Genomic DNA, 27639 nt, shown 5'->3' on the forward strand with positions numbered 1-27639 from the left:
ATTAAAATTCAATAACTCGATATTTTGTCATTGCATTTTGATATAGTCAGTCTATGTAATTTTCATTTTGTGCTATGTTTTTACGGTTTTACCTGAAACATAAACATTCAATATGGTCACTGAAAAGAGATGAAGTTGGGATCAAATTTGAAAATTTACAAAACAAACTTAAAATCCCATACATATTTTTGTTTTCCTAGAAAGCGAATGCAATAGCTGACGCACTTCGACGTTGCAAAAGTCAAAGTGAATTAGCCAAGGGTACTTGGATAACTTGAACTTACCCCACCCACGGTCGTTGGCTCCACCGAACAAAAAATATATATAAACACGACAAATATGAGTCGGTTTATTCTCTGTTCTATTCTCTGAAACCCAAAAAACACGAAGAAAAATAGTAGAGAAGACATGACGAGCAAGATTCTGGTGATTGGGGCGACAGGTAACATCGGAAAGTTCATCGTCGAAGGAAGCGCAAAGTCCGGCCACGCCACCTTCGCTATGGTTAGAGAAGCGTCTCTCTCCGATCCAGTCAAGGCTAAACTCGTCGAGAGCTTCAGAGATCTTGGCGTCACCATACTCTACGTACGTGACTTCTCTCTTCTCCCGCGAGTGTCTAGATCATTTAGGATTAGTATTCTTTTTTAAAAAAAATGTCAATGGAAATATCATTTAAATCATGACAAATTCGAGAATTCAAAACTTTGTATTTATGGCTATAAGCGAATTTTCCAACTTTTATTACAACTTGGATAGTGGAAGATGGTACAGTTTGGGAGAATTGAGATATTTTGCAGAGTTGGATATTTTGGATATTTTGAGATATTTTGCAGACTCTGAATTATGTATATTATCATTGATTCCAAAACATAATATTTAGATAAATATTTAAATAGATTCTAGGAAAATAATAATTCTAGATACATATCCTTTTGAAATTTGTCCTAACGTAGTTTGCAATCATCAGTGTCAAAATGATATATATAAGCCGTTACATAAATCATGTCATAAAGAGATCATTGCTCTGCATTTCTTTCTGAGTCTTTGCCGATTGGAATGCTAATAATGATGACAGGGAAGTCTAACTGATAAAGAAAGCTTAGTGAAGGCGATTAAACTCGTCGATGTCGTGATATCAGCTGTTGGTCGGCCTCAAATTCTAGATCAAATCAATATTATTGAAGCCATCAAAGAACTTGGAAATGTTAAGGTCCTTTTTTTTTTGTATATATCACATCCTTTTCTTTTAAGGCTCATGAAGATATTTCAATTAATAGATTTGGAACTAATCTTTTGTCATCCAGAGATTCTTGCCGTCAGAATTTGGCAACGACGTAGACCGTACGGTGGCCATCGAGCCAACACTATCAGAATTCATCACTAAAGCTCAGTTAAGGCGTGCCATAGAAGCCGCAAAGATACCTTATACGTATGTGGTCACAGGTTGCTTTACTGGTTTTTTCGTTAGTTGTTTAGGTCAATGCCACTTACGACTCAGAACCCCTCCTAGAGATAAAGTTTCAATCTACGACACTGGCAATGTCAAAGGTATAGTGATGTCGCTTTAAGCGTTACCATCATCAATTATTTTTGCAAATTGCAATTGTGGTACTAATATGTGATTATTTTATTTGTGTTGTATAGCCATTGTCAACACTGAAGAAGACATTGTTGCTTATACAATGAAAGCTGTTGATGACCCGAGAACACTTAACAAGATTCTGTACATTCACCCGCCCAAGAACATTGTATCGCAGAACGATATGGTTGGTTTGTGGGAGAGAAAGATCGGTAAGACTCTCGAGAAGACTTATGTTTCAGAGGAAGAACTCCTTAAAAACATCCAAGGTGATCAGTTAAACCTTAACAAACAGTATTCATATATATTAGTGCCTTAGTGGTCTGTCCAAAGTATTAAATGAGTCACTTGCATTTGCAGAGACTCAGCCTCCAATGGATTTCGAGGTGGGTTTGATCCACACCGTACTTGTTAAGGGCGATCTCACCTCCTTCACTATAGACCCTTCTTCTGGAGTTGAGGCCTCCGAGCTGTACCCCGAGGTCAAGTACACAAGCGTCGATGAGTTTCTTAACCAGTTTGTCTAAGAAAAAACTCGTCCTTTAAATTTATATGTTCTCAGATCTTATCTCAAACGAAACTTATTTCATTAATACAATACATAACATAAAAGGTCCAAGTGCATTATTATTTGACTGACACAAGAGAGACATTGAACCACCTTATCACACCAATAGTCTCGTAGTTTCAAGGGTTGACCTTGGGTTCCCATCCAGAGATCACATACTTTTCCTCAGGCTTAGTTTTCTCAAAGGAGTCAAGAGAGAACAGAGCCTTCATGTAGTTATGGACATGGGGCAAGCTTGAGGGGACAGACCAGCTTTTGAAATGGCCAAGAGCGACTTCGAGATGGTAAAGCTTTGGTGCTAAGCTCAGATCAACCGCGGAGACTCTTTCACCGGCGATGAAAGGACCCTCGTGACTCTTGAGATGGTTCTCCAAAGCTTCAAGCTCATGAAGCAAGGCCTGTTCAGATTGGTCATTAGAGTCTTTGCTCTTCAAGAAAGTCCCAAAAGTACCAAAAATTTTGGAACCAACAGAGGCAAATGCAGGAGGTGTCTTGAGAGGTGGATCAGGGTACTTCTCGTCGAGGAGATCAGCGATGACATCGGAATCAGCGACCCACTTGTCGTCGATCTTTAGCACTGGTACTTTCCCTTGAGGACTAATGTCCAAGAACCTGCATCATCATCATATTCATATGAGCCAAGTTCCGGTTAACACTTAAGCTCGTAATTTAACTAACCAAACCCAATCGAATTTCCGGTTAACATAGCTCATCATATATTCACCAAATCAAAACACCCAACGAGACTACCAACACCTAGAGATTTATACTATGAAATTTCCGACAGCTAACGGAACAAGTGAAACAAGTAAGAGCGATCTAGGGTTGTATATGTCGTGAGAGAAACTGACCACTGGGGTTTGTCGGAGAGGTTAATGAGATGCATTTTGTAAGCAAGATTCTTCTCCTCGAGGGTAAGAATAGCCCTGTGGCTGAACGGACCTAAAACGACAAACAAACACTTTGATACCAAACGATCGATGTTCAAAAAACACCAGAATTTACAAAAACAAATCAAAACAGAGAGAGAGAGAAGAAAGTTACAGTCGCCGAAGTGATCAGGAGCACCAACAGCAGCTTTCACGCATATTTCGAGAGCCATCTTTGATTTACCGACGGATGAGAATAGTTGAGCTAATCAGTGAATGAAAGCTTTTAAAGAGATTTCTTATAACACCACAGGTGGTGACACCTCCACCTATCAGTGGGCCATTTTTACCCGATGATATTTATCTTTCTTTTTTTCACGTGTTGTGCGTTGGAAGAGACGATTCGAAACGACTGCATACTGATAGGGCCATATATGTTTTTGGTCGGCAGGTTATGGACCGTTCAATTTTAGCAACAATACCCTATATATATATATCACCACAACACATCTCATAACTGATTAGAGTACTATTATTGAAAAAGAAAAAGTAATTCGAGTAGATGACGACGCATCATAACAATAGAAGAAAACGGAAATTAGGTGCACAGTAGTTAATTATTTTGATGTGGACGTGCGTAAACTTATGAAATTATTAATTTTGGTTCAGTTTTCTAATTTTGGTTCGCTTGAACCAGAATAAACCACCGTAACTGTAATTTATCACTAATAATTTGTTTCGTTCGTCGTCGTTCCAGAATCTCTCCATTTTGCATTTCGCTTTCAGTCTTGTTCACCTTCGACTCTTCGAGGCTCGACCATCTTCGTCTTCTTCCTTCAGTGTAGAGTTCTTCGCTTACCTGTGAAAGCGAAGAGACTGAAGATCAATGGGAACCCTAGGCAGAGCATTTTACTCGGTTGGTTTTTGGATCCGTGAGACCGGTCAGGCTCTCGATCGCCTCGGTTGTCGCCTTCAAGGCAAAAATTACTTCCGCGAACAACGTAAGCTTCACCGTAGCTCTATTTTACTCTCCGATTTCGAATTCTTATGATTGAGGAGTTTTCGATTGAGTTACTCAGCTCGTCTAATTAGGTTAGAGATCTGGAATTGATATGTAGCGATTCTGGAATTTGAGAAGCAGATGGGATTTAATTAATTGATGGACTCTTATAGGAATGTGTCTTTGCTGGTTCTGATAATTTGTTCATATTGTGATCGTGGCTTTTCTCTATAGTGTCAAGGCATCGGACTCTGATGAACGTATTTGATAAGGCTCCGATTGTGGATAAGGGAGCTTTTGTGGCACCAAGCGCTTCAGTTATTGGGGACGTTCAGATTGGAAGAGGATCGTCCATTTGGTATGGATGCGTACTACGAGGTGAGCGAGCTACTAAGCTTCGGTGTTTGGTTTTTATGACTGATTTGGGTTTTCTTGTGTGGTGACTGAAGTTTGGTCAACTACCACGGTAGAAAGTAGCAAACAAATATATGTTCTTTACTCTTCTTTTATGGTTTAGTGATGAATAAGTCTAAGACTGCTCAATGTGGATCTTAGCATTACCGAAGGAGCCTTAAGTATAATTACATTATATCTTGATGATTCTTGCTGTTAGTCTTATGAGTATATGATATCCCCTCATATCGAGTATGAGTTGAATCATTAGTGCAAGTATCTGTAGGCTAGTTTGGATCTTTATTTGTTGTTTTTGTGATGCACATCCTTGGGTTTAATGGTAATAGAATAAGGTTTTCCTTTTTGTACAGAATGATGGTATGTGATAAAACATTGGTACTGTTTGGTTAAGCCTGTTATTACTTTTTACCAGGAAAAACTGGACTAACATACAGTCTAAACCTGCTCTCTTCCTTTCTGCGCAGGGGATGCAAACAGCGTTAGTGTTGGATCAGGAACTAATATTCAGGACAACTCACTTTTGCATGTGGCAAAATCAAACTTAAGTGGGAAGGTGCATCCAACCATCATTGGAGACAATGTAACCATTGGTTAGTGGGAATCTCTTACTGTTTATTTTGTAATTGTCTAATATTGATGCATGTCCAAGAGGCATCTGGGCTATAGTGTTAAATTAGGTCTGTAACAGGTCATAGTGCTGTTTTACATGGATGTACTGTTGAGAATGAGACCTTTATTGGGATGGGGGCGACACTGCTTGACGGGGTCGTAGTTGAAAAGCATGGGATGGTTGCTGCTGGTGCGCTTGTCCGACAAAACACCAGAATTCCTTCTGGAGAGGTATGGATTTGTGGAAAATTTTCTGATTACCTGAAGTCCCATAACCATTGGTGCTGACATACTTCAATTGCTATTTAGACACCATAGGCTATATACTATTGATATTATTATTGTCTTTGCTTTGAATGGTAATCATCTCTACTGTTGAGAGTATTGTAGATTAGGTGTTAAATTAAAATTCAGTTTCTAGTCTGAAAATCTTCTTCTCTATCTAGATACAATATATCTTATCCACATTTCAGATGTTCTAACAAAAGTCAATTTGATGAAAGTGTAAATGTTCTTCTATTCATACACCAGCGTTTGAATGCCGTAGGGTGTTTGTACCTCATCATGACCGATTTATTTCCTTTAACAGCAATATTTGCTGCTAGATATAAAATGTTCTAACGCATTAGTCTATAATGAATCAGGTATGGGGAGGAAACCCTGCAAGGTTCCTCAGGAAGCTCACTGATGAGGAAATTGCTTTTATCGCCGAGTCAGCAACAAACTACTCAAACCTCGCACAGGCTCACGCTGCAGAGAATGCAAAGCCATTAAATGCGATTGAGTTTGAGAAGGTTCTACGCAAGAAGCATGCACAAAAGGACGAGGAGTATGACTCAATGCTCGGTAGTGCGAGAGAAACTCCTAACAACATACAGCCTGATAAAGAAACAAAGCATCCATCTAATGTGAACTGATTTTTCTGAGGTATGTTTACTGATCGAAACCCTATAGTATAAGATGTTCAAGGGGATTATGTTTCGGTCTCTGGTTTGAATAATGGCAGGTAGAGTACATTAGGGTAGATGAATTTGCAGCTCTTGGAGAAGCTTTGTTCGACATTTTGTCATGGAATCTTAGGGAATGGTATTGTCAGATCAAACTTTGGATGCTATATTACTTTGGTCGTTTGAACTTAAGAATCAAGCTTATGAAACATGAGTGAATAATAAGTCTGATGCATGTGCTAATGCAAATCCATGTGCGCCTATGTTGCTAGGCAAAAATGAAGAAGATCCAAACATGATATATATATTCATATAATAACTGCAAATTATTAGTGGGGTTGATGGTATTGGTACCGTGAATTACGCTTGCTTGGTCGTCTTTTTGGTTTTGATAAAACCAAATCTTCTATTATGATTCGTCTCGTTCTTTTTGTCAAAGGCCGTTTCATTTCTTGAAATTAATCTTTTGTTTCCATTCGTTACAATAATATACGTGTAATTGGATTCTACCTAGTTCCTTGTAGATCTCAATAAGTGGACCATTTTTTCTTTCTCTCAATCCTTTAAACCACGAGACGTTTGACATGGTAGCACTCTCACGTTGCCTTCTTATGAAATACAGAAAAAACCGATAAAGCTCTATGTGGTTTACTTGTAATGGTTTCCATGATTGTTAGTGTACAACACAAATCAAAAGGTATAATAAGTCTAGCATTTATTAGAATTTGAAAGAGCAATGAGGCTCCTTGGAATAATGGTACTATGATAATCACTCAGTAGAGGATAAAGTACTTTTGATTCTATAAAGCAAAGCGGCGCCAAATACAATGTGTAGTACACTATCATTATTCATATCGAAATCCAATATTGATACTGGACCTCAACTTTTTCTTGTTTAAAATTCACTTTTTTGTGGAAAAAAATAAAGTTAACTTCTCACTATTTGTCACACTCAATGAGACGAGTCAATAAAAATTAAATCATTACAAGAAGAAAACGTTGAGAATTATTATCTTATCAGTTACAATTTACGCCAGATTTTTTATTTGATTTATGTAAGGGCAATTTCGTAAATATCGGATAATCCTACTTATTCCTGGCCTCGTCTCGTTTCCACTCCACCCGCCGTATATATATAAAAACTGAGACGGGACCGAGGAGAAAAAATCGGGCAAGGCCTAACAGAGAGATAACACAACAACACTGAGAAAGAGATAGAGATATCATCTCATAAGAATGGTAGCTGAGGCCTTGCCCAAAACCCCCCAAGCTGTTGTTCCACTCGTACTTGGACTCCAACCCGCTGCTCTTATCGATAACGTCGCTCCCGTTGACTGGTCTTTACTCGATCAAATTCCCGGTGATCGTGGTGGCTCCATTCCCGTAAGCTCTTCCTTCTGTTTTTCCTTTGTCCAATTACGAGTGATCTCGTTTTTGGGTTTAGGCAAAAGTTTGAAAATTTTATCTTCCTTTTGAATATACTCTGGAATCGGAATCTGGATTTGGAATTAATGTTACTCTATACTTAAGCGGATCCTTTTTAATTGTTAAAGGTGCAAAAGGATGAGTTAGACCACATACTAAAAGAGCTTAACGCACATATCAGTATTGCTCCATTAAAGAAAATAGCTGGTGGAAGTGTAACCAATACAGTTAGAGGCTTGAGCGTTGGTTTCGGTGTACCCACTGGGATTATTGGGGCTTATGGTGACGATGAGCAAGGCCAATTGTTTGTGAGCAATATGGGTTTCAGTGGTGTCAGTATCTCTAGGCTGAGGAAGAAGAAAGGTTCCACTGCTCAGGTCTTTTAGCCACAACTTGTGAAATTAATTGTGCTTCTTCTTCCTTTTTACTTTTTTGGAAAAGATTTCATTTTGATCAGTGGGCGTTGTTTCTTTTTAGTGTGTTTGCTTGGTTGATGACTCTGGTAATCGAACAATGCGACCATGTCTCTCGAGTGCTGTGAAGATTCAGGTTTGTGTATTCTCTCCTTTTTAGGGATTTATTGATATTGTGAATTGGTTTGTCAATGAGAAAGGATGGTAAAAGCTGATTCTGTTTCAGGCTGATGAATTAAGCAAGGAAGATTTCACAGGCTCTAAGGTTAAAGCTTAGCTCCTCTAATCACTCTTTGCCATTATGAAGCATTGTAAAGTTATGGAGATTTGTTCATTAAGCGTTGTTGATGGTCTTTCTCTGTTATACAGTGGTTGGTTCTAAGATATGCTGTTCTTAATTTAGAAGTAATTCAAGCAGCCATTCGATTTGCCAAGCAAGAAGGTCTTTCTGTTTCTTTGGATTTAGCTAGTTTTGAGGTATATATATCTGGAGCGATCATTAACCTCTTGGTTTCAATTCTTCTTTTGAAATATGATCTGTGGCTTTACAAATGTTTACGCACTTGAGGCTTTTCATTTGAATTGAAAAGATATAAATTCTTGTGACTAGATGGTCCGAAATTCTAGATCAGAGCTTCGAAAGCTTCTAGAGTCTGGTAACATAGATCTTTGCTTTGCTAACGAGGACGAAGCAGCTGAGCTTCTTAGGTATTTGATGTTTCTTTATCCCCTGCAAAGTTATCTGCTCAGGGTTTTTTTTAACCCTTTCACTGAGTCCATGAAATACTCTTAAGCTCTGGATTGTGAGTTTCAGGGGTGAGCAAGAATCAGGCCCGGAGGCTGCTCTTGAGTTCTTAAGCAGACATTGCAGATGGGCTGTGGTAACTTTAGGGTCTAAAGGGTGCATTGCAAAACATAATAAAGAGGTTTGTTTTTCTAAATAAGCTCGGTAACTTTTTTTTTTTTTTGGTGTGAATAAGCTCGGTAACTTATCAAGTAGCTTTATGTTTCATTAGCTTTGGCTCTTTTTGTTCGCTTATGAGGAAAATGTTGCCATACAAATTTGTAGTTCAAAATTGTGATTCAATAGCTCCTCTTTCTGGTTAGGTTGTTGCTGGGACTGAAGGGTTTACCATTTATCTCTATCGAGATCCCACTTTTTCTTGTTAGGTTCTGACTGAATTGAAGGATCCTAAAGTTCACAACGAATAAGTATTTTCATCTCTTTACTTGATCAGGTGGTACAAATATCAGCCATAGGAGAGACAGTAGCAACTGATGCCACAGGAGCGGGTGACCTATTCGCAAGCGGGTTTCTGTACGGACTAATAAAGGGGTTGTCTTTGGCAGAATGTTGCAAAGTGGGATCATGCAGTGGCGGATCGGTCATCCGTGCTCTCGGAGGAGAAGTAACCCCAGAGAATTGGCAGTGGATGAACAAACAGTTGCAGTTGAAGGACTTACCTGTTCCTGACATTCACAACTGATGGATCACCAGCAGATTGTGGGGATTTCAAGCTTTATGTTCTTTATTTAGGCTGTTCTTAGCTTTATGTTGTTCACAAAGAATCTCACAGCATTGTATCTGTACTGAGGTCTCAGTTTAAATTCAATTCACATGTTTGTTTCCATATTCTTGTGTGCATAAATTTCAACTGCCCTGTTCGGGGTTAGGGTGTAAATTTCTCTGTGGCTCAGAAGGTTCGATTTTAAGCTAAGTTGATGTTATTCTCTTAGAGAGTCAATTCAGAATAAAGAAGTGTATATTCGTGACGGTAAAGAAATCTCATTCACAGACTCTCAGTCATTCCCAGCAAAACCAGGAGCTACGTCTCAACCCGTAAAACAAGCACACACAAAAATACACTAACAAAGCTAGTCACACAACTCATTGGTCCGTTACTTTAATCATTGATGGATAGTTATTGTAAATCCAAGAATAGAGCTTCTGCTATCATATTGCATTTATGACTTTGTAGCAATCATTACTGTTAAAATATTGTTGTCAGCATGTCGCTATATCAATCAAGTTGTTGCTCTGCTGAAGTAGTCAAGTAGATATGAAAAGTCTCTTATTATAGATTTATGTCAGGACACTCCAGACATATATATAGTGTTAACTCCCAAACACAAGAGGGAGATTTTTATTAGTGAAACCCAAGCTCAAGGTTTATGGTTTATCCATAGAGACTATAGGATCTACAAGACAACAAAGTGACACTTGAAGAGGACTCAGACAGCTCTTAAAGAGTATGTTTTCTTCAGCAGTTGAAGTAACAGAAACATGCGAAACCCGGGAACTGAGCGTGACAAGCCCCGTGTGAAGCACCTTCCCAACTCCTACACTGACTGTCACAACCACGAGTGTTGCCACAAAACCCTGTCCATGTCTTGCTTCGCCTCTCGCAAGTTCTTCCTTCCACTGTCATCATCTCTGCAAAATTCTCCAAACACAAGATATATTATCATGCTCCATCTATGAGATCCATATATGTTATAGAGAGATAAGAGTACTTAGAAGCTTAGAGTAGACTGATGATCATACATACCAGTGGAAGCAATGAGGAAAATGGAGAGACAAAGGAAGAGCATAAGTTTGAGAGAAGAAGCCATGGCTTTTTGCTTTATGGATATTCACTAGGCACTAGCTGAGAGATCTTTATATAGAATTGTATTTAAAACTGGTTTAACCTTTGACTTTGAAACGATTATCGTTTCTCTAGAACTGTCTGTCTTTGTGATTTGTATAGTGTGAACAATGGGAAACTACCAAGCCCACTATTTATCCAAACTCTTATCCATAGGCAATACAAGATTTGACTATAGACATTGTGATAACTGATAAGAGACTTTTGACGTCTAATTTGTTCGGGCTTGTTATTATCAAAACAAAAAGAAAATACGTTTGTAAATATATATATTTCAGTTCAGATTTTATGTCTGCACCAAAAAGAACGCTAATGCAAAAAAAAAAATTTTTATCTTGTAAAAGTGTTTGAGACAGAACAATAAAACTTTTTTTCTTTTCCTCTCAAAACCCTAGATCTAAAGTTCCGCCGTCGTTACGCTCCGTTCGCCTCTCCACCGTCTGCGATTTTGCCGGCGATGTGAGAGGGCTTTGTTTCTTCTTCTTTTCTTTCTTTGTAGTAGTAGGGTGAAAGATCTCGATCTCTTCCTCTCCGGTAGGGCTAGGAACCGTTCCACTGCTGCGTTGTTATGGTGCGGTGGCGGACGATATGGAGAGATCTCGGCTTGTCCTCATCTCCGGGAGACTGGTGAATTGAAGCTGCTCCGGCGGCCTTCTTCGAAGACTCAGGGCGTCGGATCTGGGCTCGTGTGTCGCGCCCTCCTGCTTCTCCTACCTTCTTGCCGGAGATCCTAACTGACCGGAGGATTTTGGTAGAGTCGAGCTTTCAAGTTTTTTACCAGTTATTGAGGAGGATCCTGTGGGTGTTGGTGGCCGAGATTTGAGGTTATCCTCAAAGCAGGCAATCATGTGTTTTGAGTCCGCTTAAGAAGTGAAACTTCAATGCAGATGCTATGATGACTAATCCGGAATTGCATCGAGAGATGAAGCTATGCTAATCTATGTTTGAAACTCTTATCTTTAGGCGATTAGCATTCTGGTCATTGAGTGGTTGTCCGGAGAAGCATCAGTTCCTGCGGGTTTTGTTTCGCGTCTCTTAGCCGGCCGGATCAGTCGGATGTATTGTCCGTTTTTGGCCTAGGATCGGAACAATGAAAGCCGGAGAAACCAAGTCCTTCTATGCAGCGCCTATTGGTGTCGATGTCAGTTAGACAAGTCCTACACGCCAATCATAAGGTTCTAATAGCTTAGAATTGCTTTGATATTAGTATAGATTTTGGTTATCCCCGGAGTTAGTTGTTGTTTTCGTATCATAGGATTTTAGGTGGTCTAAGAGATGATTTCACTCCGAGTTGTGGAGTGTTATCTATCTCAGTATGGTTAAAAAATGCATGGCTCGCGATTGGGTAGCGTTGGTTCCGCTATTGTTCCAGGGTTGTACTTGATCAACCATTGCATTTGTTTTGGTCCAAGTCTTTAGGGGGAAATGTAATATTCCTTTGATTTGGTTGTAAGTTTGATTTGGTGAATGAAAAATTGATGTTGAGCAAAAAAAAATATATATATTGTATTTTTGTCAAAAGTAAACACGATAACTATAAACAAAAATGAAGACACAAACCAGAAACTACAAATTGTGAAAGTCTACAAGACTACTTCTTCACTCACATATAAAAGCTGTTACGAACGAAAGTGCATGGTGGTCAAAACAGGACATGAATCTGGCTAAGTAATACAAATTATGTCGAACATGCATGAAACCGTACGTATCAAACTAATTACTTTTATTTCTTTTGTCAACATCTAATTATTTGCTTCATATTGTCGGAATACAAAAATAGGTTATGATAATTATGACAAAGATTGTTTGACAGCGACCACAGAATCGGCCAGTGTTTGGATATGCACATAGATAAACCAGTCTTGTCTGTAATTTTCTTATAAAACTACTCTGTTTTGTGTTTTCTGAAATAAATGGATTCAGCCTTGACCTTTGAAATTGTTATCACATTTTCGATTTCCATGAGACCCTCGTGATCGTGAAACTATATTACATTTCAGTGTTTCTGAATCATTTCATTATCATTATGTGTGGATAAGTTTTTTCTTGGCGCGTGAGTGTCACGTGTCTGCTTAAAAGGAGCTTACAAAGGCTTTATAGTTTGTTTATACATATGCTCACCAACCGGTCTATCTACATATATTATTGTTGTTTGTCACTTATGTACTACACATCTTGTAGAAATATATCGTTTGAGATCGCGTTGTTGCTTTGTAGTAACTTAAATATTATATGATTCATTATTACTTGATGTAAAATATACATTTTACTTCAGCAAAGATTCGAAACATAGCAGTATATAGCTCGATTTATGTTTGTAGAAATATCTATCTACACCCGAATCCGGAAAAACTTAGTGAGATTTCATTAAATATTGGGTTCGTTTTACATTGGAAACTTGCTATATCAATAAGAGATCCTTTTTAGATATTATATATTATATATTTCTTAACAAATTGAACATGTAGGATATTATATATCTATATATGTATGTGCATATAAAATGGAAAATTTCAAATTTTCTTCTTTGACAAAAAAAAGTAAAGAAAATTTCGAATTTTTGCTAAAATCAAAAGATCTACCAACGCAAGCAATGCCAATAATATGGATTTGAGTAAAATCCAGCAATCTAACATATATATATTTTTCTAAATTGAAAATAATTTATATATGATAGAATAGAAGTATATTTTAAATATCCAACATGGCTTATATATGAACTCAGATAATAATAATTAAATTTCACCGTTCTATAGCCTATACAGTATATGACATATACTACATACTAATCAACATTCGTAGTCGCAGATATTATAGGGCGCCCAACCCTGTTTTCAACAAGTGAAAACGAACCATTGTTTATTCATTGGCTAAAAACATAGACAACTGAATATAAAATAAACAGCAAACAACCACTAATTCGGGCAACAGAATACTTGCCCAGACTATTTTTTAAAAATAGTTTACTAAAGAAACTGAAACAAATTAATTGGAACATTATTGGTCGAGTGTCCACAATATTATAAATAAATTGAGACGGCCAAGCAAAATATTATAAAATGACCATTAATATGCTAATGATATATAAATCTACGTATTATATATGAAGTTCCTCTATATAAAAGGACCACACTAGCTAGTCTCTCTAGTGATCGTATCTGTCTCACAGTATCAGTTTGTCTCTTTCTCCAACCAGAATATTTTCATTCTCCTATCTTTCCTTATATTAATCCGATCAATCTCCCCGAGAAAATTTATCATATATCTTCACTTTCCCGTTTCATGTTTTCGCAAAATCTTCCCTAGATTTATTTCACCCATACATTTACATATATATATTCACACCATAATAACCCTCACAAAACATCTCTCTATACACCCAAAAAAAAAAAAAAAAACACAATGGAGGCGGCGAGTAAGATATACAACTCTCTTTGGAACTCCGGTCCTAACAATCCGTTATGGAATATTCTATTCGTCGTCAAACTGGCCGCCTTCGGAGTAGGTTGCGTGTGTCTACCGGCGACGGTGACTATACTGCATGGGGTTATGGTTTGGTTCAGGTTGTTTATTGGTTATCTAAAAATCCTTCTCTTCGTGGCCGCTGGCGTAGGCGTCGGCTTCTTGTTTTTAGTTTACAAACACGAAAACAAAACCACCAAGAAAAAGGAAAAGGCTATAATATACGATCAATATCTCGCCGTCCCCCCGCCCCCTCGTGTATCGACGTTAGAAGATTATTGTAATATACTGAATGGTCAGGATGTTGGATATTATAACAACTCCAGTTACAGAGAGAGTCCTCCTGTGCAACCGGCGTTTCAAGAGTCTTATAAGCCGGTTGAGGAGAGTATTTGTAGATATGATCGAGAGGTGGTTGAGGTGAGTTCGAAGAGTTATCGCAGGACGAGAACGGAGAAGAAGAAGAAGAAGACGGAGGAGAAGGTGGAGTATCGGAGGATGGAAACGGAGAGAGTGACGAAAACGGCGTCGTTGAGGTCCAAGAGGATGGATGGTTTGAGCAGAGAGGACTTTCGTACGACGGTGGAGACTTTTATCATGGAGAGGAAGAAGTCGCTCCTCCAAGAAAGGGATCCATGGCAAAACGGTGCCGTCCCTCAGTGGCAGCAAAACGACGCCGTCGGTGATCACTGGCAATACGGTGGTGTCCCTCAGTTGCAGCAGAACGACGTTGATTACTTGCAGAACGGTGACGTCCCTCAGTGGCAGCAGAACGGTGCTGCTAATCGTTTGGAGAACGGCGTTTTCCCACAGTTGCAAAACGGCGATTTCCCACAGCTGCAAAACGGCGATTTCCCACAGTTACAAAACGGCGTTGATCACTTGCAGTTGCAGAACGGTGTCGCTCCTCAGTGGCAGCAGAACGGTGTCTCTCCTCAGTGGCAGCAGAACGGTGTCGCCCCTCAGTGGCAGCAGAACGGTGTCGCTTCTCAGTGGCAGCAGAACGGTGTCGCTCCTCAGTGGCAACAGAACGGCGTTGTCCCACAGTTGCAAAACGGCGTTGTCCCTCAGTGGAAAAGCAAGTGGCAAAACAACGGTGTACCTGAGCCTCAAAACAGCATCGTGCAGTGGCAAGGATCGTCGCGTGACGATGGAAGTGGACGTCATCGTCATCGTCATGGTCATCCTAGTCGTAGTCATAGGGATGGCTCTGGCTCTAATAATGGTTCTGGTTATGGTCGGTACTTAGCTATTTCGAATTAGGGGGTGGCGCAAATTTGTATAAATTTTCTGAATTTTGATTAGATCATTAGCTAAAAACTAATTTGCGAGGATGAATTTATATATCTTACTATCGTAGGCCTTTTAATTTTAACTCCGGTGACTCTTTTAATCTTGTCAAACTGTGGCATTATTTTGTGTCTCATTAAAGGATGCAACTTTTTAATTTGTTACTGTCCAATTTCGAAGTATAAACTAAACTAAACATATCAACTTGGAAGTATCAAATATATCTTAACACATCCATTTGAGTTAAAAATATATCTTACGGTTTGGTTTGGATATTTTAGGCTAAAGTTAAAGCTAAAAGAAAAAGAAAGGAGTTTATTTTTGGTTTAGGTCAACTAATGAATGTTCCTGTAATTTTAACTTTCTTCTAACGAGTTTATAACCACACAATTGGAGTTTTATTTTCTATTGGGCTAAGATCATTTCATTTGTTGTATCAGATTGAGTACTCGCTGGCTAGCTAGGGGATATTTTGAATCAAGATTTATGAAACAGTATATAACTAGTAATCTTTGATTTAGTTGATCTTCTTTCTTGCCAGTGAAAGTTCTTTCTAGAGTATATGCAGTAGATATAACTAAATACCACACTGGTACACAGTATCGGCTCAGATTCATTTTTTGCATTTTATGTAACTATTTTAGTCTTCTCCCCTCTCTCCTCTCTCCCCCTTCCTCTCTCTCTACCTCTCTCTCTCTCCCCTCTCTCTCTCCCTCCGCCTCCCCTCTCTCTCTCTCCCTTCCTCTCTCTCCCCACCTCTCTCTCTCTCCCCCTCTCTCTCTCTCCCCTCTCTCCCTTCCTCTCTCTCCCCTCTCTCCCTCCGCCTCTCTCTCTACCTCTTTAGCCCTCTCCCCTCTCGCGTCTCCCTCTCTCCCTCTCTCCCCCTCACTCATTCCCCAGCGTTGAATCTCTCTCTTATTACATGTTTTTTTAATACACATGTTGTTTTAATTAAAAGGTATTTATGACTTTAATACTTTATACTTACTCTCATTTAGCCAGCCGATGGGCCAATAGTATTTACTTCATTTAGTTTCAGAATTGTGGTATCTATTAATAATACCCTTCTTTCTAATCCATTTATTAGTATTTTCCTCCAAAAAGTTTGTCCTAAGTATATGAAGTTATTTAGGACCTGTTCTTATCCACTACTTTGTTTGTTCTATAATATAATTGGCAACAAGTCACCAACATTTTAACTTCTGCTGTTTCTATATTATATTTTTCATTAGCATACATTATATGAGTCCACGTCCTCACAATGAGATGAGTAATACAATAAAATTGAACCCGACACATTTTGTCATTGACAACCCAAAAACATACAGGCTTGTATTAGAGATTGCATGGCACAAGGCACCAACAATTTTATGATCTTTCTAATAAATGTAGTTTTAGAAAGAAGTGTAATAATAACCTGGATAAAATATATAACAACAAGAAGTAAAACTTCATCATCTTTTTTTCAAATTTACAGCTTAAAAAAAGTGTTAATATAATTATGATGAAACAGGAAATTATTATAAGAAAATATAATGAGGATGCGAATTTTGATGTCTGTGGATTGTTGAATATGTGCTACGATGATGAATAAGCAGAAAATTATTAGTATAAGATTTCTTCTTTTTTTTGGCAACAAAGTGCTCTAGGTGAGCCCACGATAAGAGAATCTTAAGAGGATACTAAAGTTTTAGTTAAATTGTTTTAGTATTGGAAAGAAAAGAAAATTGATTTAGTAATGACATACAAATCCATAATAACAATCTGACCATTAGAACAACATACTTGTTCCTAGGATCCACAACCTGTTTGATCTTTTTAACCAAACTTTTGTTCTGTCCATGACACATAAATTGGACGTGCTTTGGAATTCAATTATAATAAACTAACTAGATTAGTACCCGTGCTAGAGCACGGCTTGAAATTTCTTTTATTTATATTATAATATATGATTCAGAAGATCACGATTAATGCTAGATTAGGACCTTAAAAACTTTTAAAATCAATCATATAAATTATAATATAAATAAAAGGGATTTCAACCCGTGCTCTAGCATGGTCCTAATCTAGCATTAAGGTTTAATTTTTAATTTCTGAATACGATTCCGAAGATCACGATTAATCTTGTTAAATTAGCGAGATTTGATTTCTTTTTTATGATTGAGAATATATTTTTATCCCTTTAATAACTTTTTTATTGATGTGGTTTATGAATAAAATCTGTGAAAAATAAATTGGTAATATTGTGATTCTAGATATTTGGAACCATATATGTGATCTTCCGAAAATAAAGTTTGGAACATCCATAAACTATCAATTTGGAATAACTTGTTTAAGATTTTCTGTTACAATTAAGATTTTATTTGTTACAATTAATATATGGATTAATTCATAATCTATGTATAATCTATTTGTAACCATTTATTAAAATTATAAAGTCTACCAAAATAATGTTGTGTACTTTCGTTTTATTATAAAGGGGATTAATCATTTTTTGGCGAACCATTATCCACTTGCATAACCGTTTTCTAAACCAAATTTTAGTATTGTATAAACATTTATCACATTAATTAAAGAAAAATACACACTTTTGAGTCATTCCTTAGCATCAAAGCAATTGGGAATTATACCGAAATTTAAATTGTATTGAATTTTCAGATAAGCCCATTTATGTCAAATAAATAACCACTAAAATTCCAGTAGACTAGTAGTGGTTATTTCCTAGTACAAGGAGATTTAACTAGTGTACCAACAATTTTTTTTAGTTATCATAGATTACTCTTAAGATTCCATATAATATTTTGTGTCAACATACAACCATCATCGATTTCTTTGATATTTGTTTACTTTTTAAGCTGAAAATTTAGAGATCAACCTTAGAATTATTATATATGGAGGAATTTTAATCATGTGTCCATAAAACACAAAACAAAGAGGAACCTTCTCCCCTCTTTCTGATTATAGTAATGACAATATGACATTATGCAAAATCGTTCTGTACTATAATATTACAATAAATAACATTTGGATATGAAACATTGTATCTAAAAACACTTATTGATGTATAAAATCTAATTTGAAACATATAAATTTATAATCTACGTGACACGCGAATTGGATATCCACTCTTCAATCTTGCAAATAATGTCCACTTTTCGATGCTTGGATCTTCATCTACCACCTCCCAACTTCAATTTTTTTTCACAATCATTAAATAAATACTATGACATAATCATTCAAATTTTGCTATACTAAATATAAAAAATGGTACGAACCTGTAAGTGGTTACAAAACGGTGGAGAAATACTAACATCATAGCCTTGGCCATAACAAGTCCAAGGCATGTTCTTCCACCCATCCCAAATGCTAAGAAACTGTTTGCTTTTGCTTCAGCCTTCATTCAAATCAAGTTTCTTAAGTACACACAAAACAGTTAAACAAAGAAACTGTAAAATTTTAATACTTTTACTTTAAATTGTGCTGATACTTAACTTACCTCAAACCTTAAAGGGTTGAATTTGTGAGGTTTATTATATACATCAGGATCAAGATGAATGGATCTTGCGTCAATATTTATATTCCACCCTTTTTTAATCTTATATCCTTTAAAATCAGAAAACAAAATGTATCTAAGTCAGATCGATCAAACAAAATAAGAATAAAGGAATTATTTTTTTTAAAGATAAATAATTAAAGAAAACCTTCCATTTCACAGTCTTGAAGTACTAATCTTGGGAACCAAGGCACTACAGACGCCATTCTCAGAGATTCTTTCATTAACTATATCCAGAAATTGTATATACATGTAAACATAAATTAAACAAAATAAGTAGTCCATTATATTGAAAAAACGTTTATATATTACCTTTGAGGCATATGGCATTTCACTGAGATCTTCTAGTTCAAGAAATGGTTTATCTAATGTCTTCCTTCCAATCTGAGATTGTTCTTCCTGTTGACCGACCAAGACAATGACATGTTTTAAAAACAAAACCTTTTAAGTTTGTCTTTATTGATTTATAAATATATATATAAAACCAGAAATTAAAGTGAAACAAATTTATTAAAATATCCTACAAGAGAAACTGTAGTTATAGAACTTACAATAAGAATATCCAAAACCTTCTGATTTTCACCGAGGTACTTAACCATCCATGTTAGAGCACTAGCCGTCGTGTNTTTTTGAATTTTTTTTTTTTTTTTTTTTTGTATAAACCGGATTCATGTTAAATTAAGAAGATTCAGTTAATCTGATTATACTTTTTTGTTTCTTCTTTCATTTTTCCTCTCTTAAGTGTAAAAATGATGGGTATTAAACTGGACCTGCAATGATCATGGTCAGAATATTGTCCTTGATCTCAGCATCAGTCAACTTGGGAGACGATGAAGAAGTGTCGTTATCTACTGCAAGAAGCTGCTGCAAAAAATCTTCATGATGATTATTTTGATTATTTATTTCATTTCTCCTTTTTCTAATTATATCTTCTAACAACTCCATTACTCTTCCTCTTGCCTGCATCATATGGATCAAACCAAATTAATATATAATAGTAGGATATTTCAAAGAGTGTAATTAAAACGACGTACCATGATGCCCTTGTGGAATCTAGTCCAAGGTAAATTGAGAGGAAAAGCTAGCATCGCTTCACAAACAAAGCCCACATCTTTTTGCATGGAACCCAATTCTTCTTCGTCTTCTAGACTTATTAACATCTTACACATTGCTTTGAATGTTATCTGCAACACCACCAAATTAGAACAATCTCAATTAAGTTATGCCTTGTAAGAAAATGAATGAAATTGGTGATTGACTAAAGTTAATTATCATAGTTTTTTTTTTTAGGCCTAACCATTTCATGTATTTTGACTAAAGTTAATTATCATTTATTTTCCGTTTACATTATGGGCCGAACTTACAAAAAATAGGTTTTAAAGAGGCCCAACCAATACTACGCAAGCGTGTGAAACAAACCTGGAGCAAATCTGTGAGCAAGATCACCGTACCACGGTGTTCCCATCCACTAAGAGCGTCCACGACGAGTTCATCAAAGTGTCTAACAATCAGAGCCGTCGATCTTTTGGAGAACAAGTTGATCAAACGGCTACGGAGAATCTTGTGATGGTGTTGAGGAGCACAGAGAAGGCTCCGTTCACCTACAAGCTCACCTATGGACTTTATGTACCGTTTTGTGAACATCCCTGAGTCGTTGTTCAGGACAGCCCGAGCTGACTCGGTCGTCGACAGGAACACGTGTGTCTCTCCGAACAAACTTGTCCTAAAACAACTTCCGTACCTGTAATATACAAAAGTATGTTTTTTCTTTAAGTTTCTAAAAATAGAAAGTATCAATGATATGAACCGGAAACTTCTAGATGAGCCAGAAGCTTCTTCAGTTTACCTGATACGGCGACTACGGACGAATTCGTAGAATCCTTTGCCGCTGTTAACGGAAAGCATGAACTGAAGTGTTTCTCCGATCACCGGAAAACCATGGCTTCCCGGAGGAACATCGCCCGTTGATTCCTTTCGATCTTGGATAATAATTTTGAGTATTTTTCCAAGTGTTAGTATCGCAGCGCAGAGGAGAACGCAGAGGCAAAGATGTTCCATTTTATTTTGTTCCAATATAGGAAGAAACGTAATTCTAAATTTAAGTATGCAGTTTTGGTTTGAGCTTGTTAATCTATAAATATAATGAGATATTTTGTAACAAGTGAAGTGAGTGGGGTGTTGATCTTTTTTGGCTCCTCATGATGTCCCGTTAGACTAAAAAATCTATTGAATATGTGTATATCAGTGTATGTGTAAATGTATATGTATTTTCTCACAGGTAAACCAATCGAGAGGCTGGCTATATATATACACTAAATCAAGAGAATAACTTAGGTAGATTTTGGTGTAAAGAATTCTTGATATATGAAAAAGTATCGGTACATTAAATTTCGGTAGTTATTTATACTATAGCTGAATGATAAAAATAAAACAAATCATCACGTACGGAAGATACGTATTTGACGTATTTGATAAAAATAAAACGATTATACCCATCAAAATAACTCCGCAACAGTATTTGACGTATCGTGCAACTAATCACGATCCTTTCCTTGGCAAATTAAAAAATAAATCATGAGCATGTGGAAAACATTTCAACGGCTATAGAAAAATATTTCGGTCATGGAACTTTGATGGGTATAAATTTGTCTAGGTCATGGGAGGTGACGCCATGCGCTGAAAGTTTTTTTTTTTTTTTCGCTGAAAGTTGAAACAAAAGGAACAATAGGAACACAAAAATGGAAAAAAGCATATAATATGGGAGACACATGGACGGTGAAGAGAGGTTGTTGCGGTATTGCACTACATTCTCACGAGTGGCCATGATTAACTTGTTTTCCACTTGTTGCGGCACAACTCCTAAGTGGCAACTTAAAGTGATGAACTGATGATCACTTTTAACATTCTCACGTCACATTCCGCCTTAATGTTCATTTTATAAAAGGAAAATTTAAACGAAAAAAACCCCAATAATTATGTGATTACCCAAAAGTTAAGTCTATTACTCTATTTGCATATTTCGTGACGGATGCGTCTACATGCATCCCATTCCCATATCTCTCTGTTCAAGGCCCCGCTGATTCTCTTTGCTTTTATAATTATAGGTTTACCGTAAAATCACACTTTATTTTTATGTTTCATTCTCCAAGCAAATGATACTTGATTAGAAAACTTACAAATCATGTCAATGTAGGTCCAAAGACATGTATTTAGGCATGTGTTTTTAACACGATCAACCCACTCTTACAAGCGAAACAATAAAAAGAGTGTAACGAGGTGAACTCGCATAGAAGTATTCTCCCACGATCTTTGCATACCTTTCGAAAAGCTCGTCCATCACATTTTCACCAAACGTAGGCTCTAACATCGGCTCGACCACAGCTCTTATGGTATTAGCAAATCTTCGTCCACGAGCTAGGGATTCGGGTTTGGACCGTACTACTGTGTCATAACTCGCCTCACTGATACTCCCACCTTCCCAATCAATCGGGCTTATCTCAAGCCGATCGATTGAAAAAGACTTTTCTTTCTCTATCACCATTATCAATTCTTCGGAGCTTGCTGCATAGTAAGGAGCGTTGAAAGCATCGATTTTCTCTTCTTCGATGATACCCTTAGACGAAGAAAATAAGGCACCTTTAGTTATGACTTATTCAGTATTAATCTTTATTCATCTATTGATCTGATATTGTTATGGTTGGGTTATAATATATTCATCAAATAATCTACGTTTCTGAAGCAAACTCAAGAAATTAGATTAAATTACCAAGATATTATTATCTATCAAATATTTTTTAGTTATGACAAGGCTATCACTTACTTCCTTACCTTACTACTTTTATCATCAAGAGCTATTAAATAAGCCTTTTCCATAAGTGTTAATGCTTTATTCAAAATTAATTAATTAATTGGTTATATTCATATATTCATATATATATATATATATATATATATGTTATATTAGAATTTGAAAGTTCATTAACAGGACATTGCGATTTTTTTGCTAGTATTCGGCACTACATATATGATATCAAAGCTAATCGTCGATAATACGTTATTGAGAGAGATATAAAAAGGGTAGTTCTAGTCTAGTAGCCTTTTTCTAATTATTTGACTAACTTAAATAATTAGAAAAAAAATCAACCAATTTGAAAAAGAAGACATGGGCCACATTACTAGGACTTAATTGGTCAGGTAATGTGCCACGGTCAAATCCTTATAGTGTAATACGGCCTATTTTATAACCTAAGAGATTATTTCCATGTTGGTTCTAACTTCTAAATATATGTTAACATATCTACACCAACATACCTCTTTGGCCATAGACATAAGAGCTTGAGCTAGGAGTTCCCATTGATAGCAACTATCTTCGGTTGTAGGATCCTGCGATCTTCTACCAAGAAATGATAAAACCATTCTGCCCCCAAGGACCAACTCTTCGGATCGTGATTTCAGAAAGACCGAAAAATCAGCTTGGAATTGAAGAGCATAAGCTTTGTGTGCACTCTTAGGACTTGTCTTTGATATGTAGAGTTTCCCCACGTTGCCTAAATCAGTTGTATCAACCCCGTCTTTCTTCTCCGGCTCACCACATGGAACCTTAAATTATGGATGATAAATCAACTTGTTAGCATTTTTATTTGCCGTATAATGAGTGATATTTTGATAAAAATGTGGACCACATTCGTAATTTCTTGTGTGTGCATGTGTGATCCGTGATGTCTAAACCCCTATTTTGACAAAATGATAAATTATGTGGACCACATTCGTAATTTCTTGTGTGTGTGACACTGAGATGTATGAACAACAGAACCACTAGNTTTTTTTTTTTTTTTTTTTTTTTTTTTTTTTTTTTTTTTTTTTTTTTTTGTGTTGGTTTCTCCAAATGAGATAGATTCCCACGCACTAAATTTGTTTTGATAAAAGGTATATTACTTGCGTAATATTTTCTCGGTATTGTTTCCTCAATGAATACTTTTTATGAGAAAAATATCGCGATCTTCATAATTCTTTTCATGACTCACGTTAAGAAATTAACTATATAAAACTTTTGTATTTTTTATTTACGAATTAAAATTTTCATAACTATGATATTCCAGCCATAACTCATAATAGAAAATCAAAATTGACAATTCATTTTTCAGAATGCTAGTTGGCATTTTCAAAAACACTGACTTTTTATTTTATTATATTCGTAAGTATTACTATATACTTCTTTTTTTGACAATCCGTAAGTATTATATACTAATAAATAAGTAAGTGAAGTTCCGTATATAGAAACAGTACACACCTGAGACAACCAGTGTAAACTAGAAGACGAATGAACAAAGTGAAGGCTCCGGCGAGGAAACAAACGTCCGTAGAAGGAGCCAGGGACGGCAGACACAAAACACGATTCTCCTCCTCCACGACCAAGTAAACCTTCCTTCTTATTATTAAGCCGGTTGTAAAACTCCGGCAAAGAAGCAAAGATGTAGTTGAAGTCATTGTTAGGGGATCGTTGAGAGAGACTCTGAGCTCAGGGACCGGACGGTCGAGGTCAGGGCACAAGTTTTGGATTGTGTCGATAATGTTGGAGATGGACAAGAGACTATTCGGACCGGAGGAGCAGCCTAAGTCGGCGATTCCAATGCTTGAAATTTCCGAATTGCTTATCATAAGCTTCCTCAAGGCCTCGTCCATCACCCTTCTGCCTAGAGTCATCATGTTGCGCTGCATGCGTAATCAAAAAATCATTACATCTTTGTCACTATTAATTATGTTCGAGAACCAAATTATGTTCAAGATATAGCACTAATCACTCGTATATATATAAAACAATGCATTTCTTTTGTTCAAACTTGAAAACAATGCATATTATTTAACTTGTTGATATAAAAAATTCAACCTGAGCGGTGGAGTTCTTGGCATAACTGTTTTCACCGTTTCCTTTGTTCATGTGAAGAACTCGCATTACTTCCATATCTCTCTCTCTTTGTTGTGTCTCTGTATTTTTGATGAAGCAGAAGGTTAATGAATATAGTAAGTGATGTTGGGTCGATATATATAAGGAAAGAGGTGTTGTAAGAGATTAGTGATTTGACAGCCACATGCATATCTTTTTTTTTTGGTATAATTTTTTGTTTTTTGTTCGTATAAACCATACATGCATATATTTTATGGACGTACGTTGAGTACATCTCTCTTTCTACACACACATACATACGACGACGGTCTCTTTTACGAACTTTTCTCTATATTTTTAACTAAGTTAAGAGGTTTAATTTTGTTCTTTAATAATTTTATTCACCTTCTATTCTAAATCTAAGTATCGTTTGGAATTACAAGCAGATTTCTAATACTATTCGAAGATAAATATTGTAAATTCGAAGCAACTCGGACCGAGGAATTTTTTTAGGGAGGTCAATTATTAAAGAAAAAAAAATAGTGGTGTTATATTGGTGGTTCGAACTGGGGGAGGGGGGGTCATCACTACAAAATTTTACCAACTGTGCTGCTGGAATTTTCTAATAATGCATGTAAAACAAGTAATAAATAAGTTTAACCAGGTCAGCTGACCCTCCTTCTTCTTTGATAGGTCCGCCACTGTCACAGACCATGAGAAACCGTGAAGGGGAGTAATTATGGCTGGAAATATCTGAAGCAATTGGAGAGAAAACTGTCTTGAGCAAATCTCGAGGAAGAAGTAAAAGTGGTGATTACTTTCATGTCGAGGCTTGCTAGTTTTGCATGCTCTTAATATTAGTTGAATTTACCTGACAATGATGTGGGCTGGTTTTGAAGTAAATATTGCATGTGTGAAGTCTTGAATTTTGTTCTTTCCAAAGTGAGCACACTAGGCTTAAATAATTCATTCAATATGGTTGTTTAGGGTTTATAATAAATTTGATCATTAAAAATTCTAAAACTGCAAAAAAGTTTAATCCACAAAAAGGGTAGCAAAACAAGCACCAATGGCTAAATAAAGGCTCATGGAAATGGGTCTCTTCTGTTTGGGTCCACTTAAGAGAAATTAAGACTTTGTTCTTCCGAGAGAAGAAGAGACTGATTCTTTGTGTTTGGTATACATATTAGACTATTTCTCATCTCGCCGTCGATGGTAAAATCAATGAAAATTATTGATAAGCTAGGAAAAACTGAATTAGCTAGGTGAACTCAGCCCTTCTTTTTTTCTTTCTTTTTTTATTTTATGATGTGAATATATACCTAGAAAATTTTATGCGTGTTTCCACAAAGCATAGTGTTAACAATGTTCTATTTGGCTTTCTTGGATATGGAAACGTTCTTGTCTTTTTCGTTAGGTGTACAACATTTATAGACTTGCACATTATATATCATGTGATTACGAAATATATCGATTTTAGACTCATTTAATTTTGACGCGAGGTTGACACTAATACAAGGCTTGTTAGTATATAATTCAAGCTCTCACCTTTTTTAGTAACATAAACTTATATTAGGAAAAAATTAATCAAAACAAATTTGAGAGTTCCGACTAACCACAAGCAAACAATTATTATAAACTAAAACTTCTTGACTGATTCTAAGTGATGAAGGATTCGTGTTAATTGACTGTCAACATCTATTTAGGTAGTTAACAGTCATTAATCAGCGCTAGTAAAATACTACTTAGAACTTAGTTAAGTACAGTCAGATATTTTTCAGTAACATGATTTTTTTTTTTCGGTAAACAAAAAAATTGAGTTTAAACTACCTGTTTTTGGGTTCGTACCCGTATCTTTCCTCTTAGGGGGTGTTATTCAACACTGTATTTTAAAGAAATCTGATGTATTTTGAAATCAAATATTATTCAATTAGATATTTAAAAAAGTCTATTAAAATCTGTTGTTATTAGATTATGTATTTATTTGATGGATTTTAAACTACATAAAAAATTCTGTTGTTTAATGTCCATTTGATTTGGTGTCATTTTAAATTTTAATGGACTTCACTCAGAAAAGATGAACAAACACAATCAATCAATCGTATTTTAATATTTTTATCTCTCTCTTCAGAATTGATTCAGCAGATTAGTGGAAGAATTAAGAAGATGTCCTTCCACATACGTTTCTTCACCGGCGGTTCCGTTCATGATCGGTTATTGCTTCATAGTCAAGATCTCTCCAATGGCCTCCTCTCCCGACATTTTTGCGATTCCGGTGAGGTTTCTCCCTTCAAATGACTATTTTTCCTCCGTCGATTTGTAAGGTCTTATCTTCCACTCCTGACGCATTCGGTCACTTTCTTCGTCTTGAGGCCTCTTCCAACACCGCAATCAGAGCCTCCTTCTCTGCCGGCTCCACCTGACCCTCCTCCTCAAAACCGCTCCCTCTCCGGTTTCTCTCATTCTCCGCCATCGCCTTCCTCTTCCTCTCTTCCAGCGAGTCCTAGCTGTGACGGCTTTCCATCAGTGATTTTAGCAGATCCACCCAGCTTCTCCCTCATTATTGTTGCAAAACCAACGTTATTAAATATTGGCAATATTAGTTCAATTTATTTTTGCCTTGTTTTTTGTCTTCATTTTTGGTTAACAACGCAATTATGGATAAATTTATTTTATTTAAGTTAAATAATAAAAGTCAATTAATAATGACTTTCAAATCCATTAATGCCTTTCAAATCTACTATAATGACAACAAATCCACTTTAAATGCATTAGAAAACTATTAAATTTTAAAATCCACAGATAACTGAAATCAATTAAAATGTTTCCTCCAATAACATCATCTTAGTATGGGGCACCCTTTTCAAATGGGCTAACAAACTAATACTCCCTCCGTTCTAGTTTAACTGTCGTTCTAGGATTTAATTTTTGTGTCATATTAGTTGTCGTTTTAGATTTTCAATGCAGATGTTTGATGA

The 27639-nt window shown here is 36.4% G+C and overlaps 7 protein-coding genes across 8 annotated transcripts; 3 read left to right on the plus strand and 4 right to left on the minus strand.

Moving 5' to 3' along the window:
* Window positions 180–2209, plus strand: LOC104756301 (isoflavone reductase homolog P3-like). Of its 2 annotated transcripts, none has more exons than XM_010478875.2 (5): window positions 180–585; window positions 1076–1204; window positions 1305–1548; window positions 1645–1848; window positions 1940–2209. In XM_010478875.2, the coding sequence occupies exons 1-5, from the start codon at window positions 409–411 to the stop codon at window positions 2104–2106; spliced, it is 921 nt and encodes a 306-aa protein (XP_010477177.1). In that variant the 5' UTR covers window positions 180–408; the 3' UTR covers window positions 2107–2209. The 2 variants fall into 2 exon arrangements, with proteins under 2 accessions (XP_010477177.1, XP_010477176.1); XM_010478874.2 differs by having other exon boundaries at window positions 185–585; window positions 1076–1210; window positions 1940–2206.
* Window positions 2121–3448, minus strand: LOC104756300 (glutathione S-transferase DHAR1, mitochondrial). The gene is made up of 3 exons (XM_010478873.1): window positions 3192–3448; window positions 2999–3089; window positions 2121–2759 (listed from the first exon to the last, which is right to left on the minus strand). Exons 1-3 carry the CDS (start codon window positions 3247–3249, stop codon window positions 2267–2269), a joined length of 642 nt encoding a protein of 213 aa, XP_010477175.1. The 5' UTR covers window positions 3250–3448; the 3' UTR covers window positions 2121–2266.
* Window positions 3628–6346, plus strand: LOC104756302 (gamma carbonic anhydrase 1, mitochondrial). The gene is made up of 7 exons (XM_010478877.2): window positions 3628–3649; window positions 3774–4017; window positions 4251–4394; window positions 4895–5020; window positions 5119–5270; window positions 5684–5966; window positions 6046–6346. The coding sequence occupies exons 2-6, from the start codon at window positions 3903–3905 to the stop codon at window positions 5954–5956; spliced, it is 810 nt and encodes a 269-aa protein (XP_010477179.1). The 5' UTR covers window positions 3628–3649; window positions 3774–3902; the 3' UTR covers window positions 5957–5966; window positions 6046–6346.
* On the plus strand, window positions 7088–9457 carry LOC104756303 (uncharacterized sugar kinase slr0537). The gene is made up of 8 exons (XM_010478878.1): window positions 7088–7369; window positions 7540–7788; window positions 7889–7960; window positions 8051–8089; window positions 8194–8301; window positions 8435–8532; window positions 8639–8750; window positions 9063–9457. Exons 1-8 carry the CDS (start codon window positions 7223–7225, stop codon window positions 9309–9311), a joined length of 1074 nt encoding a protein of 357 aa, XP_010477180.1. The 5' UTR covers window positions 7088–7222; the 3' UTR covers window positions 9312–9457.
* LOC104756305 (defensin-like protein 19) lies at window positions 9880–10534 on the minus strand. The gene is made up of 2 exons (XM_010478879.2): window positions 10374–10534; window positions 9880–10258 (listed from the first exon to the last, which is right to left on the minus strand). The coding sequence occupies exons 1-2, from the start codon at window positions 10435–10437 to the stop codon at window positions 10086–10088; spliced, it is 237 nt and encodes a 78-aa protein (XP_010477181.1). The 5' UTR covers window positions 10438–10534; the 3' UTR covers window positions 9880–10085.
* LOC104756306 (cytochrome P450 90A1-like) lies at window positions 18226–20958 on the minus strand. The gene is made up of 10 exons (XM_010478880.2): window positions 20624–20958; window positions 20197–20518; window positions 19812–19961; window positions 19542–19737; window positions 19329–19402; window positions 19090–19176; window positions 18926–19004; window positions 18721–18827; window positions 18500–18618; window positions 18226–18412 (listed from the first exon to the last, which is right to left on the minus strand). The coding sequence occupies exons 1-10, from the start codon at window positions 20833–20835 to the stop codon at window positions 18316–18318; spliced, it is 1443 nt and encodes a 480-aa protein (XP_010477182.1). The 5' UTR covers window positions 20836–20958; the 3' UTR covers window positions 18226–18315.
* On the minus strand, window positions 21887–24854 carry LOC104756307 (jasmonate O-methyltransferase-like). Its single transcript, XM_010478881.2, is given in 5 exon segments — window positions 21887–22390; window positions 23089–23376; window positions 24068–24273; window positions 24276–24489; window positions 24665–24854. Coding segments are annotated over 5 exon segments (1164 nt in total). The 5' UTR covers window positions 24740–24854; the 3' UTR covers window positions 21887–22009.

Source organism: Camelina sativa, chromosome 17, assembly GCF_000633955.1.
Source record: "Camelina sativa cultivar DH55 chromosome 17, Cs, whole genome shotgun sequence".
In the NCBI taxonomy this organism is placed as follows: domain Eukaryota; kingdom Viridiplantae; phylum Streptophyta; class Magnoliopsida; order Brassicales; family Brassicaceae; genus Camelina; species Camelina sativa.

What these genes read in the sequence shown, in the direction of transcription:
- LOC104756306 (XM_010478880.2), bottom strand. Translation starts at nt 20,835, where the DNA reads ATGGAACATCTTTGCCTCTGCGTTCTCCTCTGCGCTGCGATACTAACA. An exon ending in TCAACCCTTTAAGGTTTGAG is followed by an intron (nt 18,619 to 18,720) that starts GTAAGTTAAGTA and finishes ATTTGAATGAAG; the next exon opens with GCTGAAGCAAAAGCAAACAG. An exon ending in CGTTTTGTAACCACTTACAG is followed by an intron (nt 18,413 to 18,499) that starts GTTCGTACCATT and finishes AAAAAATTGAAG; the next exon opens with TTGGGAGGTGGTAGATGAAG.
- LOC104756305 (XM_010478879.2), bottom strand. Translation starts at nt 10,437, where the DNA reads ATGGCTTCTTCTCTCAAACTTATGCTCTTCCTTTGTCTCTCCATTTTC. An exon ending in TTTCCTCATTGCTTCCACTG is followed by an intron (nt 10,259 to 10,373) that starts GTATGTATGATC and finishes AGAATTTTGCAG; the next exon opens with AGATGATGACAGTGGAAGGA.
- LOC104756303 (XM_010478878.1), top strand. Translation starts at nt 7,223, where the DNA reads ATGGTAGCTGAGGCCTTGCCCAAAACCCCCCAAGCTGTTGTTCCACTC. An exon ending in GAAGCAGCTGAGCTTCTTAG is followed by an intron (nt 8,533 to 8,638) that starts GTATTTGATGTT and finishes TGTGAGTTTCAG; the next exon opens with GGGTGAGCAAGAATCAGGCC. An exon ending in TTGCAAAACATAATAAAGAG is followed by an intron (nt 8,751 to 9,062) that starts GTTTGTTTTTCT and finishes TTACTTGATCAG; the next exon opens with GTGGTACAAATATCAGCCAT.
- LOC104756301 (XM_010478874.2), top strand. Translation starts at nt 409, where the DNA reads ATGACGAGCAAGATTCTGGTGATTGGGGCGACAGGTAACATCGGAAAG. An exon ending in CGACACTGGCAATGTCAAAG is followed by an intron (nt 1,549 to 1,644) that starts GTATAGTGATGT and finishes TGTGTTGTATAG; the next exon opens with CCATTGTCAACACTGAAGAA. An exon ending in ACTCCTTAAAAACATCCAAG is followed by an intron (nt 1,849 to 1,939) that starts GTGATCAGTTAA and finishes TTGCATTTGCAG; the next exon opens with AGACTCAGCCTCCAATGGAT.
- LOC104756302 (XM_010478877.2), top strand. Translation starts at nt 3,903, where the DNA reads ATGGGAACCCTAGGCAGAGCATTTTACTCGGTTGGTTTTTGGATCCGT. An exon ending in AAATTACTTCCGCGAACAAC is followed by an intron (nt 4,018 to 4,250) that starts GTAAGCTTCACC and finishes TTTTCTCTATAG; the next exon opens with TGTCAAGGCATCGGACTCTG. An exon ending in CCAGAATTCCTTCTGGAGAG is followed by an intron (nt 5,271 to 5,683) that starts GTATGGATTTGT and finishes ATAATGAATCAG; the next exon opens with GTATGGGGAGGAAACCCTGC.
- LOC104756300 (XM_010478873.1), bottom strand. Translation starts at nt 3,249, where the DNA reads ATGGCTCTCGAAATATGCGTGAAAGCTGCTGTTGGTGCTCCTGATCAC. An exon ending in TCCTGATCACTTCGGCGACT is followed by an intron (nt 3,090 to 3,191) that starts GTAACTTTCTTC and finishes TTGTCGTTTTAG; the next exon opens with GTCCGTTCAGCCACAGGGCT. An exon ending in CTCTCCGACAAACCCCAGTG is followed by an intron (nt 2,760 to 2,998) that starts GTCAGTTTCTCT and finishes ATGATGATGCAG; the next exon opens with GTTCTTGGACATTAGTCCTC.